This window comes from Hippocampus zosterae, chromosome 14 (assembly GCF_025434085.1).
Source record: "Hippocampus zosterae strain Florida chromosome 14, ASM2543408v3, whole genome shotgun sequence".
Classification (NCBI taxonomy): Eukaryota; Metazoa; Chordata; class Actinopteri; order Syngnathiformes; family Syngnathidae; genus Hippocampus; species Hippocampus zosterae.
The window spans coordinates 11,673,420-11,689,867 of NC_067464.1; the positions used below are offsets into that span (position 1 = coordinate 11,673,420).

Consider the following 16,448-nt stretch of genomic DNA (forward strand, 5'->3'; position numbering starts at 1 on the left):
AGTTGTTGCGAAGACTCATTAAATTGTCGCAAATAGGAACGTCTCGATCCAATCACGTGATTGCAAATCGAGGGCGATCACGTGATTTTTCAACTCGGCTGGTATCTGATGAAAAGGATCGTTTATTCATTTATTTTATTATTATTTAAACGTTCAAGATCAAAACGCTACAAAATAATCCAAACGTGCCAACACAACAAAGTTTGGTTTTACATTGCACAATGTCATGTTTCTGACTTTTTATGTTTTAATCAGAAGCGGGGTAGTTAGTGACGCTAACAGAGCAAGTTTGAGTTGATTTGGGGAATGATACACAAAGCAATTGGCACTGATTTGGTGGAAAGTACCATATAATATAAATTTTTATAAAAAAACATACAACAAAGTGATATGTATACATATCTGTATGTATATTTCACTATTAATTTTAGAAAATCTGATTCATGTTCTTTTTTTCTTTATGCGTTGCCAAATTAAGTAGACGGACTTGGTCTCGGCAGATAGTTAAAACGAAAGACTCGGACCCGTGTGAAAAAAACATGATCGGGACATCCCGGTTGACAATGCAATCTAGGTTTCCGAGACAAGTTTCTGAACCTCAAGACACTTTTACACTCACTATTGTAGTACTGTATATGGTCGTATATGATACTGCTACACAATGTTACAGCAGTGTCGCAAAGTAGCAGTTGACTGAATGCGAATACCTGTTACAGCAGTTGAAATAAAGACCGTTGGCAAAACAAGTCATAGTCGTCACATTCTCAGACACAACTATGACATCACAATACAAACACTTTCATGTACCTTGCGCACATAAACAGCTATTTTTGCATATACAATTCATGAGGTTTGGCACGTTTTGTTCATTTCTGTTTTGAAATGAAACACGAAATGATACTCTTGGAGTTTGGGCAAAGATCAAACATTTCTGTTCCAAAGAAAATTGCCCCCTCATCCTCTTTTTTTTTCTTTTTCAACAACGCTGCAACAAAGTCAGCAATGGCTCTTCTTTCATTATCATAATTCAAATACACTTCATGGAGTCTTATGATATACTGAAACCCACACAAACTTAAACGTTCACTTAATAGCACAAGGACACTTTGCCAGCAACTCTTGACAATTGACATTGAACTGATGGCTTCCTCAAAGGCCACAAGAGACAAACATTGTGGTCCAGCCAACTCAAACGAATGCATTTAGAGTCTAAATGCATTAGTTTGATTACAAGTCCACATGAAATGAATTCAATCATTCACATCGAACCTTAATTGTGTACCAACCTTTGGCGGGCCGGATTAAAAAGACCAATGGGCCGGATCCGGCCCACGGGCCGTATTTTGCCCACCTCTAATTTACCCCATCACACTTGCTTGCCGATTTGAATAAATTTTGATTGTAGTTGAGACTGGTTTGTCTGAACTTTAGCAGACTACACAGATATTTAAACCTGAAATATAAATACAGTACTGTAATCTTCAAAAATCTGGATGTGAATACGTTTGTTGCTTTTGCTGGACAAGAGCACCCCCTATTGGCCAATGTTGTCACTACAATTGTGTGTTATTGCACGTTGCTTTACCTCAATCGGCCTTCGAGTTGACACTCTGTGTCTTTGGAGTACTACGTCGATGATGTCTTACTGTTCCTTCTGATTGTTCCTGCTGATATTGTGGGGGGACTGTTTATAAATCTAAAAGGCCGGTGATACATGCGCAGACACAAACTTTTGCAATGCGTGATCATGCTTGAGTGGATGGTTGGCTTTAGTTTTTTGTTGGCCGAATGAGTTAGTTTCCTTATACTTGCATAAAGACACCAATTAAGTCTATTCATGCATGTCTTCTGCTTATAGCGCATCATCCCGTTGTCCATCTCTCTTTATCCAAACATCCGGGAGGTCTGGCTTACTGTTGGGTAAAATAACAATTTCCTCAGTCTGACTGCTCCGACCTTTACCGCCCATCTCATAAACTGTCTCTTTGAGTGAAAGACGCAGAGTGTCTCTCTTCCCATTCAGGTGTCCCGGTTGTAACTGAGCTTCTGCGACGCTTTGCTGGGCATTGGAAGACCCCGGTTCAATATCACTCAAACATGTTTCGTTGGAGTCATCCAGAAACTCGCAGGAGCTCAGAGACTGCGAGGAGGGCTGAAGGATTCTTTCTTCTGTGATTTGATCCTCTGCGCACAGACATGGCTGGTCAGTGGTCTCCAGTGTGTGGCTAACTACAGTTTCATCCATGCTGGAGGAGGATGAAAATGTTTGATTGGTCCACTGCTGCAGCGTATTAGAACGATTTTGGCAGGTTTTGCAGAGCCTCTTGCCACTGGTCATGTCATCTTTTGCCAGGCATACGGATCGCGTTGGGTTCTCTTTGTATGGTGATGAAGTCTGCAGAGCTGGAGGCGCTTGGCGACGACACACGTCCCCACTTTCCCCATCCAAGGATGCATCCCTGCCACAATACTCAATCTCATCAGAGAGCACGGACGGCCTATTGGACAGCTTACTTGTGCAAGTGCTGTTCTCAAAGCTGTCACTCAGTCGATAGGCCAAAGGCTGCAGCTCGTATTGCTCTGGCCCCCTGACCCCACCTCCTGTTCCCGTCTGTTTCAGGCTCTGTTGGTTTGGGTAGAGGTAACAACCCGTGTCTTTGTCACAAGTTTGCTTTGCGCTTGCTCCTCCTAAGGCCCCGTGAGTAGACACGTGGCCCGGTTCTGCTCCTGAACAATATGACAACATTCCCCCAGACGGGTCCGACAAACACGGGACTGGATTTCTCCCACGTCCTTTCTGAGGGCCAAAAAAGCAGCACAGTGACTGGAAAAAGAAGGTTGCAAATCCACATGCTACGCATTTCACCAAAAACAAGAAAATTCCCAATTTCCTGAAGAGCAAGACTGTCGAAGGCAGCATGATGATCCCGGTACAGAAAAATGCGCCAGAAACTATTGCTACAGGACAGCCCATCCTTTTAGTCGAATGCGCTACTTTCCCGATTTTGTCCGAGTGCGGTGCAAAACAATAGGACATACAATAGTTGGCCACAAAGTCAACAGATAACCCGGCTGCGGATGAGATGAGGAGAGCCTCGATGCCACTCAGTTGCCACTCCAGGAGAACCAGGAGTCCGACAGTAACGAACACGCTGCCACCTACTGCCACCGTGCCAAACAGGCTTAAGGGAACATTGCAGGTGGTTAAGAGCAGCAAAACAAACGTAAGAGACACCGAAGTGCCAGCTACCAGCAACATCTCCGAGCTCAGTGCTTGTTGTAGGTCAAAGAGAGACAGCTGACTGATGAACCAGCCGTTTTCCAACCCTGCCGGCGCCCCCGATAGTTCTTTGTTAAACCACGCCAGGGTTTCTCTGTAGAAAACTTTTGTTTGGCTGAAGTTGAAGCTGTAGCGGTATGTGGTTTTGAATGCCACCACGAGGGCGGCAATCCGACCATCTGGCTGGAAGTACACCCCGCCGCCATGTGTCAAATGGCCCTCGGCGTGCCTCTCCGCCAACATCATGCTCAGGCACTTCTCAAAAACACGAGGAGGGAAAGGGAACGTGACATTGTTACAGCAAATATGGAGCGTGACGTCACTCCCCGCGCACCTTCTGAGAGAGACCCAATGCAAGAGCTGCTCCACAAAACAGATATTATCTGTCATGGCTTCTTTGTCCCCAGGGGAAGGCGCAGAGTAAAAACTTTGGTTTTGCACATGTCCGCACAGGTCCCTCAACCAAACCTGAGCGTGAGATCGACTCATTGTAAAGTCAGGATCGAGCACCAAAGAGCCGTTACTTTTTGGGTTGAAGTGATTGCCGTTATCGGTGGCTTTGATGCCCCAAACGAGCGTCACTGTCACGGGCCGATCTTCCCCGTTCATCTGTCGGTCAAACATAAACATGTGACGATATTCCGCATCGTATCGCTCAAATGGGTGACTGGAACGGAAGAGCTGCGTGATTGTGCTGTCGAGTGTCGGCAGCTTCATTCCTGGATCAAAGCAGGACATGTAAGTGCCACCCGCAGCCAGCACAGCGAACCAGCACACCCAGATGTATCGGAATTTGACCACTCCGCAAGGCAGGATTTTGAGGAACACTAAATTGGACGTGTCAGCGAGACCTCGTTTTAGTGCTCTCAGCTTCTGCCCACATGTGAAAAGGAACCGCTTGCGTGAGCCCGCATCCCAGAAGCCTCCTGGCTTTTTGACACAACAGCGCTTCCACCCCGGCGGTCGAGCGGATGCTTCCGTGTAACGTTCACGCAAGATAAAAGAGCACGGCAGCCACACGAGTGCCAAGAGGGAACTAATAAACGAGGCGGTTCCAAGATAAACCGCAAAGCATCTGATAGCCGTGATGCTGCTGAGATAACCGGAGCAAAATGCTGCGCTGGAAGTCAACCCCGAAGCTAATATCAAATAGCCCATTTCCTGCAAAACCCTGTGTACTCTCTTCTCCAAGGCCGCCGAGGGCTTCTGGGACAGCTGCATATTCCAGAAGTCTGCAAAGATAAAAACATGATTGGAGCAGCTTCCCAGGAGAATAAGCGCCGCCGAGAGGTTAACGAGTGGGAAGAAAGTCAGGCGAAATGCTACTTTATAGAGGAAATAGGAAGTGAGGAGGGACCCGCTGATTGCTACCGCAGATAATGCCACCATGAAGAGAGAGTGAAGATAGAGAGCCATTGTGATCAGAAGGGAAATGATTGCGAGAATGGGGAACACCGAGTCTCTTGCGAGATAATACTTGAACAGTGTTTGCTTGATTCCGAGGTCCATGCCGGTGATCGTCGTGTTCTTATACGTCAGATCTCTTCCCTTTAGACTCCTCATGTAGATCTCCAACATGCGTTCCCCCTTTTCCACCGGTAGAAAGAGAAGACTGTATTTGAGGGTGGGAATCTGATACTGGGCCGTCTGCGGTCCAAGGAAATCTTTATCAACCAGGAAGTGCAAGATTTGGAACACTATGCGGGACTGTTTGCAGCGTGACGGGACAGAAGAGCAGCTGCCACGTTTGGGTCTCTGAAAACAGACCTCCGCTAGATGTCCATCATGGTAGTACGGCGCACACTTGCGGAGGAGGTGAAGCGCCTCCGAGACCTAAGGGAAAACAATTCATTCGACATAAAATGGCTTTCAAACGTGTCAAAAAGGAATCGCTGGGCCAATTGGATCCCCGATGTGTCGGCAGCTCTGTGTTTTCTACCTGTTGTGCGGTGAGGTCAAGGCAGAAGGAGGCGTTCGTGAGGGCGGCTAAGTAATTTCCCAGGGACCAGCTGGGACAGCAGCCGCTTCTTGATGCCATCTCAGCCTCGCCTCTCATATGTTGCTGGCACACATCCTGGAACGGAGCCTTGGAGCGTATCTGAGACAAACAAGGGAGACGTTTTTGAAAGCGTTCTGTGACTAATTATCCAGTTAAGTTTCATGGGAGCCAACGTTCCCAGGGATTTCAAAACGGCTTGTCAAAATGGGGATGATGATGCTGGTCAACAACAAATTTGAATCAGAGATGGCTTCACTTTTTTGTTCTAACACATTGGCCTTTTGAGATTTTTTTTCTCCATGAACCAAAAGCTTGTGCAAGATAGATGTTTGATTTTTCTTTTCAGAAAAAAACAATTCCACCTTTTGCTGAAGGTAACACCTAATTCATAAATATTACTGAAGTGCTCACCATTACATCTTTTTAAAGTTATTATTGTTATTCTTATTATTATTTTCTGAAGTAGCAGCCATAGTGATTACTGTAATATGAAAACCTGACGTGCTAAAACTAAAAAAAACAACGGCAGATTCTTAAGCGGTGCCAAAAAAAAAAGTATACTTGCATCTCCGATGAAACAAATTATTTGTTGACCGGAGTGATTTGAGGAGCCTAGGAAGCAAGCAGCTGGCTGAAGAATAATGCTGAAATGGATGCACGAGTTATAAATCAGATCATACCCGGGATTGCTCCATCTCACACATGGCATGGATGGCCTTCAGGCTCCAGAGACTGGCTGAGCTTTCTGAGCGGAACACGAGTTGCGCCAAATGCTCGCCTGTGAGGAGGAGACAGATTGACTCAACATATAACATGACAACTGAGGAGTCATCCTTTTCTTCTGGCATTTAAAATAATTCGGTGATTTTGGGCATTCAATAAAACAAAACGCGCCGCGCTAAGCCTGTGAGGGTTCAGTATCAAAACCAAAAATGTACGGTAAGACGCAAACCTGCGTCGCCTCTTCGAACTCCCAGTTTGTGCCACGTGAGTGTACGGTGAATCCATAATATAATTAACATGAATAATTATTAAGATATATTTCTTCAGTGGACCTCCAACCAACAGCGTGTCATGTCACCACTTAATTTGTTGCCGGACATTTGACAGGAGATAGCAAAACTGTGGCTACTGCTAATGATAGTTCAACTATACAAGTACTGTTTAGCTGAGCGGAGCAAAGATAGCTAGTTTAACTAATAACCATAAAATTGCGGCCCTTCCAAGCTCCTTTAACTCTGTTGTATGCAATGAAGGAAATTGTGTTATCAGCAAGCCTCATAATGTGCTTCTCCACATCACGGGCAACACGTCTTAATGTGAAATTAATTCAAGCGGGGCTTAGAAGAGAACACGGTCTAATCAGACAAGTGTATTTTTATACGAATATCTATTTTTATAAGTAAATTAATTAATCTCGCAACGTGTTTATGGACCCTTTCATGCACCCTGTAACCTGATAACACGATAACTGTAGTAACCGCTGCCCCCGAAAGGGTTCATTTGAAAAATATTGAACCATATGTCAGAAATGGAGATCTGAATCGATCAAACCGCTAGATGGTTAATTCTGCCTTTACAAAGATAACAGCACTTGACAGTAGCCTCACTACCCATTTTGCCTCTCAAATGCAAACTACCCCCCGACGCCCCCCCAAAAAAAATCTCTTCGTGTAATGCGAAAACCCCACAATAACAAACATACAGTATTGTTACATGTGCAAAAATAAAAATGAGGCAGACTTCTGGTCAAGACTAACTCACCAGGTGCGTCGCAGAGGAATGACTCTGAACTCGAGTCTCTGGCTAGCATCCTCTTGAATCGAAATCCAGTAGTGTTGTGGACGACATCTCCACGGCTGCAAGTCACACAAGACTGTCCTATTGTTTACTGCTTTACCATCTCAAAATGATGACTGCCAAGAACATCATGAAACTATCAAGACTTGTAACTTTCACAGCACTGAGAGGGAATTGTTCTCATGTCATCTGTAATATCTGTCCGTGCGGAATAGCGCATGTTGTCTCGAGAAGCGTGCCTTCCGCCCAAACTCTCCACTGACCTTTTGCTGAGCTGCTGTGGCAAAAGAGACAATGGTTTCCCCGGGCCAGTGTTCTCCTGCAGCTTGGACAAGCTGGATTGGCGAACTGCGATGTTTGTTCCTCGTGGCTCAAAGCCCTGAAGAAACAACACACACAAAACAACAATAAAAAAAAAACCCGACAAATCAAAACAAGGCGACTCTGTGGATGCCCGAGATCGACTTCTCCGCAGCAGTCACGCAGCTGTTTTCGGTTACACTTCAGCTACACGTGGATTGTCCTCAAGTGACACCACGAACAGGACATTTGATTTTCCCCTATCAATTTATCTCCAGTGAGAATGCCTCGCTTCTTTCTTTAATTAAAATTCATCAAGATCACAGAGCGTGTCACTACATCTGATTTAGTGTCGCATTGCGAAGAATGATCAAGATGTGACCAAAGTCATTCTGGAAAAAGTTAACCATCGACCCGAGGTGGTCCGGAATAGGTCGTATTTCAATTTCAAAGAGATGGTTCCCAAGGCGAGTTCAATTTTACAGGCTGTATGCTTTGGCGTAAACAGCAAATTGTTTCCTGGCTGTGAATGAGTTTCCCAGTGAAATCCGTTCTTGTGAGAATTGTGTTTGAAAAGGACTGCACTGATTTGTGTGGACAACTAAAATGCTCTGGTTGCAGTGGAAACTGGAAATTTGAACAACCCAAATGTCCTCCAATTTCAAGTTTGACCAAAGTTTCCAAGAAAAATAGTCCTAGTTTTCAAGCCGCTATCGGGCGGACTAGAGCAAATCTCTAAACTTAAGATTCAAAAGTGTTTTGTGTTTTCCATTAGATTTTTTTTTTATGCCACCACAGATGGGACTGGGATGGCAACAGCTGTATTCAGTGACTAAGAACATCAAGGGTGAGTACGCAATTTGTTGTTTTAACATGCTATTTTTGAAGCAGCATTTATCTTCTTTTTACACTTGTGTCACAGTGAAGAATGATGAACTTTGAAGCAAACCATTGACAAAGAGTTGGATGATGGTGACAGTTTAACTCTGTAAGAGATTAACCCTTTCAGGGACAGCGGTTACTACAGTCGACAGCCTATCATGTTATCATTGTTGGTGCATGAAAGGGTTAATACAGCCAATTCTGTTATTTCTGGTGGGGAAAAAATGCGATTCTACATTGAACGCATCAGACCTCAATAAGCTGACTTTTTCCCTGTACTTGAATTTGTACCGCGATGACCTCAACCGTGACCTACTGGTCTCATTTGAACATGCAACTGCTTGTTTTTTTTGTACGTCAGACAAAATATTCTGACGAGGGCAAACTTCTCAATCACTCACCAGCAGAGGCTCGGAGAAGTCTGGCAGCGGTCCAATGAGGAGGCCGGCCAGAGAGCATCCGAGTAGCAGCAACGCACATCCCAGGAGAACCTCGAACGGGTAGTTCACCAGCATCTGGGAATAACTGTCAAGCGGAGGTAGGAATGAAGACCGCAAATGATGAAGCTGTCGATGTCGGAGTAAGTGTTCCTTTTTAAAAAAAGAAAATGTATGCAAATAGGCACAATGGGAAAATACAATTCAAGACTAGTAAAATTTACAAAGACATTGGATTTCTGCAAATATTGGCTAGGGGTCTTTATTTACCCAGCTGTAGATGGGTAAAAGTTCATCAGTGGCATGGTGACTTCTTGAGGAAATATCGTGGAGATGGTTACTTCACAAATTATAAGTGTGACTGTTGCAGTTGATTTGGGCCTTGCAAGTGGGACATGCAATAGATCTCTCTCTCAAAAAAAAAAGCAGTCTTTTCTTACTTTCTCACAAAGCAGTCAAGTCCTCCGTCCCTGTTCAAAACAGCAAGACACTTTTATTTAGATAGCACGTTTCAGACGTTATACAAATAGAAATAAAGTCGGTAAACACACCCAAGTGTTACCACGTGCTGCTGCGTCGGTCTCTGTGCGCCACCTTCACTGGATCCATGCAGCCAATGGCAGTCCATCGCAACGTTCTGGTGAGAACGTTGATGGGTTGAACTACAGCTGTGGCCCACTCGCACCGCCCCACTTGCTCCTGTGTGAGCGCCGCTGGTGCTGTTTGACTCGCAACACGCGCTTGCCTCGAGTGCATCGTATGGGCTGCAGTGGGGGCATTTACTGAGCTCAACTTGACCCTGAGGAACCTACATGCAGGCGAGAGAGAGGGAAAAAAATGCTTCCAGGCAATGCAAAAGGGACCACGGAGAGATGTCTATCTGGTAAAACCTGCGTTTCCAAAATACCCACACAAGTCCAGCTTTCAAAAATGATTCTGGACCGTAGACGGTTTCAATATTATGACCCTGTTAATCGACGTAAACGTTAAAAATATTACAGGCTAGCCCTCTCACTCCATGAAGTGGTCTGACTTGAAATACGAGTCCACCTCAGTTCACAGAATTTGTCAGAACAAGCTCATCACTCTGTACTGTATGTTAGACTTGAAAACTCTCAATCAAACTGTTCTTGACAAGAAATATTTTGGGCAATAAACTTCACAAGGCTGAAGCGCTGTGATTAGATTTGAAGATGACAAACCTGACAGGCCAAAGCTGTCACTCCATAGTTCAGACTGCCTTGAAATTTCCCACAATTCCACTCCACTGTCCTCCATAATAAATCATTTTGAGATTAGAATTGCACCAGATGGTGGTGCTATTTTAAGATTTGACAAACTAAACCTATCCTTTCATGGGATTGACTTGATTAATTAGCCACCCCCACCACAGAAGCCCCCCCCCCCCCCCCCGAAAGAAATTCTGGGGAAAAAAACAACTGGTAAATACTCATTATGGTGAATATGGAAAAACTATCTCGCAAAATAGAAAATGCCCCAACATAAAATTAAATACTGGAAAAAAATACAAATCTATGGGTACCAATACATGAGTATGCAAGGAGTCGACTGTAGGAATAAGTTGTAATACCATTCAGTACGAGATGGTATACGTGACTTGGTTGCACTTATACCGGTTGCTGTACTGCAAGTAGGCCTAATATTTTTTTGGCGGACTGGAAAAAAAAAACCCTGAGTGAGTTGATTTTTGGGGAAAAATGCACAAAAATTGTTGCTTTGCAGTTCAGCAGTTTTGTGGTGTCCTTGAATTGTCATTTGTAAGCAAGAGAGCCCTTTGTTTGCCTCAAACCCTTTGTTGTTGGATTAGGATCGCAGATCTTTTATATATGCATTGAGAAATGTATTATAAAAATTAAGTTATGAAAGAGCCTGTATTTTGTGCACATAAGCACATTTTTTATCCATAGTTAAAATGGCATTTTTGTCACACATCTGTTTGAGAAGCGTGTGATCCTTTGTGGCCCCACCAAAGTAGCACTGATGAAAAATCGGGGCCCCCTTCAACATTTAAGTTGCCCATCCCTATTTTAGTTGATGGAATTTCAAAACATGGTGGTTCTTTTATTACATAGATTTAAAAGTTGAAAATTGGTCATGCCAAATCTCTCACTCCATAAATTGGATTGAATTGAAATGTCTCACTCCAGTCAAGCTTATTTTCTTCCATAAAAAGTAATTTCACTTGATGGTGACACCGTTAGTAGATAAGAGAATTGCAAATTTGCCTGGCCAAGCCCACAACTCGTACACGAGTAAGCCTGACTTGAAATTTCCCATATAAGCCCATTTTATTGTCAGCTGGAGGATTTTACCAGATGGCTCACTGACCTCATGCCTAATGCGTGGCCGTCGTCGTATATCATAAAACACAACGCTAGCATATTTCATACATACTTGGTGATAAAGCTGGCAGGATGAAGAGGGTCCATCGAGGCTGCTGTAGCTGTCACAAAGCTCCCGATCGGCTTGGATGGCATTCAGATCGGTCTGTTCCGGATACACGCTGTCGGGAGGGCACAGCGACAGCACCGGGATCCCGCTGTGGAGGACGAGTCACGGGAGCGATCACAAAATTAGTAGTAGTTGTGAGCAGAGCTAATGAGGCAAAGAACGGAGCTCCGGGTGTCACGCAGTGACAACTGGAAGCAGGTAATTAATGAAGAAAGCAGGAAATGGGAAAGTAAGAGAGTAAGCAGATGTGACTCATGCGGTGTCACGTCTAATGATCTGCTGATGCACCACATCCTTGGGTATCCATGGACCTTGAGCTTTTATGCACGGCAACTGGCTGGCATGGGTTGTTTTGCCAGCAGCCAGTCTTGTAAATTAATCGGCGAACACAACGCCACCAGGCAGCAGCAGGACTCGTTTTCTTATTTTCACATGAAACCAAAAAAGACACACCGTGATGTAAGACTGCATACCGGCTTCAGGATAATGTAATACGAGACAAATGAATGAAAATGATAAGAGCAAGCTCCCTAGTCCAAATTGAGTCAGCAAAAGAGAGCTTGGCGTAGTGTGCCGCCTGTGTGGCACTTGCTTGTTTTTCCACAGTGGACTCGAAGCGACCGCACTTCCTATCGTGGCGTCACTATGGCAACACGGTAAATCAACACAGACAAGTGACCTCACGGTCTGTAATGTGCGTCTCTAATAAGGCACAGAATGGAGAAGAGCACCTAAGCGCTGGTCTGAGTTGTTTGTCGCACATTAACCAGTAACAGAGACTCCTCAAAATTTTAACCGCGTTTAATGTCTGCTCCTTTTGAGTGGATTACTAAATCCTTATTAGATGCTCTCTAGCAGAGGTCTTATTTTGTCTTTTCATGTCAAGAGGCGGCAGTAATGAGCACAGACGTGTACGACGCTAACAATTTGAGTAAGTCATCAATATTTCAGCCATTGAGTACAAAAATAATCCATGGAGGTTTCAGCCAGCGTCACACCGTGCTCTGAATGTAAATTCTTATTGCACCCTGACGCTGTGCCAACCCAATTTCACATCACAGCATGCAAAAATACACAAAACAAAAGGTTCTGTTTTATTAGGTAAACCATTCCCAGATGTTGTCAATTTGTGTGCCTTTTTAATTATGAAGGAATAGTTTTATATTTACTGCTGCTGCCCTGCAGTTATGCACACTTCTGGAGCCGGTAGCGGGGCAAGCTAACTAGATGGAACATTCAATTCTATTTACATTTCTCCCATTATTCTATACGTTCATATTTTTATTCCACTTCCCACACTTTAGGCGGGATACTCTGTACACGGGTCGCCAGACCATCACAGGGCACAGTGATTCACAACCATGGTAAGAGATCATTAAGTATGCCGATAAGTATGCAATTTCACGTAACCTACTAATTCAGAGGTGGGCAAACTACGGCCCCCGGGCAAAATCCGGCCCATTGGTCTTTTTAATCCGGCCCGCCGAAGGTTGGTACGCAATTGCGGTTCGATGTCGACGACTGCATTCATTTCATTTGGACTTGTAATGACAGGCATTTCAACACCAGGTGGCACAGTTACTTGAAGTTGCAGAGCGTAGGGAAGAAGGGGGAGACGATACGGAAGCCCGCAGTAGCGCCAAGTCAAGCAAATCCCGTTCGATACGACGGAATAATGTACTCTTAAAGTCTGAAAAACGTGCCAAAAAATGCAAAATACTGCTTTTTAAATAAAGAAATCCAATTAATATTAGTTCGAATGTAGTTCACCCGTTTGATCCGGCCCTCCATAATATTTTCTGGTTCTCATGTGGCCCTATGCAAAAAATAATTGCCCATCCCTGTAATTGTATCTTTGGTTCTATTGATCCTAGCGATGTATAGTGACAGCCAGAACAACCGAATGCTCTTACTCAAGATGGCAGAAGCGACAATTAATATGCTGTTGTCATATCACACAAAGTTTGAAAATTTGAAAATAGAAATACAATCACTTCAGTGTACAGACGTTTTCTGATATTTTGCTCAGGGATGTGTTGTGAGATGCCCTGCGACTGACTGGCGACCACTTCAGGGTGTAGTTCGCCTTTTGCCCAAAGTCAGCTGGGATAGGCTCCAGCACCCTCTCGCGACCCTTTTCAGGATGAGCAATGTTGAAAATAGATGAATGATGTGTTGTGAGATTTTTGTAATGTAAAAAAAAAAAAAAGCTACACTTGTGCCATCTTGCATCACTTACATTGTTGCTTAGTTTGAAATAATTGTACTGAGAAGTGAGTATTGTTTTACTGTCATATGCATACCCAAAAGAGTTCATGTTTTGAATCTCAGGGTCAGGCCTGCCTGCATCAAGTTTGCTTGTGTGTGGGTTTTTTTTCACCCGGGTGCCCCAGCTTTGAAGGGTGAGCTGTATTGGGTCCAATTGGACTGACTAGGCTGCATTTACATTATTACATTATTATTATTATTATTTACTGTACATTGAGAGGTTTTCCTCGTAATTCAGTGGAAAGGGTTGGAATATTGTAAAATTGTACACAAGTGCATAATTAAATAAAACCATAAATAACCACGGTTCAATAAATGCCTTTCTGACATGCACTAATCAGTTGAACAGTATTGTTTTCGTAAAGGCAGTATTTGCGATCTCTTGGATCTGATTAGGTGTCGGCGTACCTAATTAAGTGTCCAGCCCGGTAAAACAATAGAAGCTGTCGGTGCGTGCGCTTAATTGTTCCCAGCAATGTGGTTTCTTTAAACGTGATAATAACACAGTGACCCCACCTGTGATAAGCCTCTTGGGTGTCCCTTTCTTCTGTAGAAGAATCATCCATCACTATCGCATCCGTGCTGTCGCCTGTGGTCGAGCCAGCATCCATCTCCCGCTCGCTTACATTTGCCGAGGACAACCAAAGTGGATCAATGTGAGAAAGGTTCGAGCTAATAACGAACACTCCCCGTCTGCTCTGGACGCGAGCCTTGTTTCTGAGGCGACTACGGAGCACCGCCGGAGCTCTGCGGGTTAATCTGCCCGGAGCTGAGCTCCGATTGGCGGATCCGTTGTGATGCTCTGAGGACGCCGCCTGGTGCTGTCCAACCCGCCCGAGTCGCACCGCCACTGACGGATATAAGTGGCTCTCCGTCTTACGGAAGCGACCCGCTGCTTGAAACGGTTCCACAATCGGTGATGTTTTATTAACCTAATTAATTGACGATGACGTCATTGGAGTAAAGCGATCGCTTCGATGTGGTCTTAACATTAGGTACACTTGCACAACACTAGCGTCAATAATTGTGTCTTTATAGAAATAGTAATTCACCGTTTTCATGGTGAGTCATATAAACTATATGATTGCAATTAAATGCATTTTCATTGTGGACTACAGTGATGTTATCACTGTGAACATCCATAATGTAGATTATCGCCTCCAAATATAAATACTATTGTTCAAATTACGGTAAGAAGGGATTTGATGGAAAGAAATGCCTGTAATTTCTAAATAGTGGTGGGGGATGGGTAATTTGTTGGTCGGCCTTTCTGTCAAAATACATTGTGCAGTAAAAACGGAGTCGACAAACTTTACTTGCTTTCATGGGTGACATAACTGATGTAGCGAGAGAGATCGGTCCCCCAGTGTGTTCAGCAAACAGATGCTGGATAAACACCAAGAGGTATAGAAAGACTTGGTTTTTGTTTTGCTTTGTTGACCTGGAGAATGGTTATGATTATATCCCAAGAGATCTTGTATATTGATACTTAAGAGATTTTAAAGTCTTCTTGAGAAGCTGATCATCAGAAAAGGAGGACGGTCTGAGTACAGAGAGACAGATGAGTTTGGTTTCGGCCTGGGTTCGGTCCTGGGCGCTTTCCTAATTTTTTGTAGTACTGGGTATGACTCGTGAAGAGTACAAGTTGTGGCGAGCCGTGCTTATATGGAGCCCCGTGCGAGATCCCCTTGCGCACTCCCTACATAACCCTGCTGTTCCGTGATATTGCTCCTTGTCTACTGCAGTTAACTGTTCTCTTGGCATACCCTTCATTCCCTCAATAACTCATAAGCCCCCTCAAATACAGAGGTCTTCAAACAGCAAAGATGTCAAACTTATTTGACATAGATTGGTTTGGGAACCCGCTGGTCGACTGATTAGAATGGCAATTGGTGCACAAAATGAATGGTATCATTTTGAAAGTATAGCTGTCATTTCAATGACTACTTGTAATTTTTCCTAGTTATAACAATACATACCATATCTGTATATGTAGCAATTTATTGAAAGACTACGCCTTTTGTAAATACATTCACATAAGAATTTTAAATAATATAGACAAAGTTGGGTGGCACAGTGGTGGACTGGTTAAGCATGCTGGCCTCACAATGCAGAGGTGCAGGGTTCAATTCTGGCCCCGGCCTTCCTGTGTGGAGTTTGCTTGTTCTCCCTGTGCCTGCATGGGTTTTCTCCGGGGACTTCGGTTTCCTCCCGCATTCCAAAAACATGCATGGCAGGTTAATGGACCGCGTGCGCCCTGTGATTGGCTGGCAATCAGCTCAGTGTGTAAACCGCCAACTGCCTAAAGACAGCTAGGTTCCTGCACGCCCATGACCCTTGTTAGAGGATAAATGGATTAGAAAATGGATGTATGGATGATGTTTATTAGTAAAATCCTTGACAGCGCCTTATATCTCCACAAGAGGGTGCAGAGTCTCCATAGGAACACCGGCGATTTACATTTTGGTGCCAGTTTAAAAAAAAACAGTTCAAATGTGCTGCCATCTGCGGTCACACATACAGCTCATTCTAGAAACCACTGCTGAGTACAGGGATGGTTTGCGGCAGGAACTACTGTTTGCAGAAAACTCGGTTTGGTTTCCTGACAAATGAGAAGAGCTGCAACAGAAGAGTCTGACATGTATGGCGTTAAAAGCACTGAAGGTGCACACTGCAGATGAATGGATTGTTTTCATCCTTAGAGGCTCCAGTCTGTAACCCATTTCTGTTGACGTGAGAAGACAAATATGATTACACAGTATCATGTATTGCAAGGTACACAACTACAGAGCTCAGACAAGATTGCCAGTTGTTAAAAGAAATGTTATTTTCTGATTGAGTTAATGTAGAAATTATGTTTTGAGTATCATTTCCCTTAAAATGAGTGCTCAAACCTCAAGATAATACGTTTTTCGGGTGCGCTGGCTTAAACAGGCAAGCACGAGTGTGACAAGCAAGTGGCCATTAATGAGGGCGGCTGGCAGGATGGATGCTGGTCTGGCTCTGCTTC

General features: G+C 44.1%; 1 protein-coding gene across 1 annotated transcript; it reads right to left on the reverse strand.

Annotated features, from left to right (window-relative positions):
- Window positions 1-117: 117 nt before the first annotated feature.
- On the reverse strand, window positions 118-14,097 carry disp2 (dispatched homolog 2 (Drosophila)). The gene is made up of 10 exons (XM_052086172.1): window positions 13,955-14,097; window positions 11,114-11,258; window positions 9,250-9,506; window positions 9,139-9,168; window positions 8,663-8,786; window positions 7,343-7,458; window positions 7,044-7,138; window positions 5,960-6,057; window positions 5,220-5,378; window positions 118-5,113 (listed from the first exon to the last, which is right to left on the reverse strand). Exons 1-10 carry the CDS (start codon window positions 14,047-14,049, stop codon window positions 1,853-1,855), a joined length of 4,380 nt encoding a protein of 1,459 aa, XP_051942132.1. The 5' UTR covers window positions 14,050-14,097; the 3' UTR covers window positions 118-1,852.
- Window positions 14,098-16,448: the final 2,351 nt, after the last annotated feature.

Excerpts from the sequence above, each read along its gene's own strand:
- disp2 (XM_052086172.1), bottom strand. The coding sequence starts at position 14,049 with ATGGATGCTGGCTCGACCACAGGCGACAGCACGGATGCGATAGTGATG. Across the intron at positions 9,169-9,249 it reads CAGCACGTGGTAACACTTGG|GGACGGAGGACTTGACTGCT; the intron begins GTGTGTTTACCG and ends TGTTTTGAACAG. Across the intron at positions 7,459-8,662 it reads ACTTCTCCGAGCCTCTGCTG|GGCTTTGAGCCACGAGGAAC; the intron begins GTGAGTGATTGA and ends TTGTTTCTTCAG.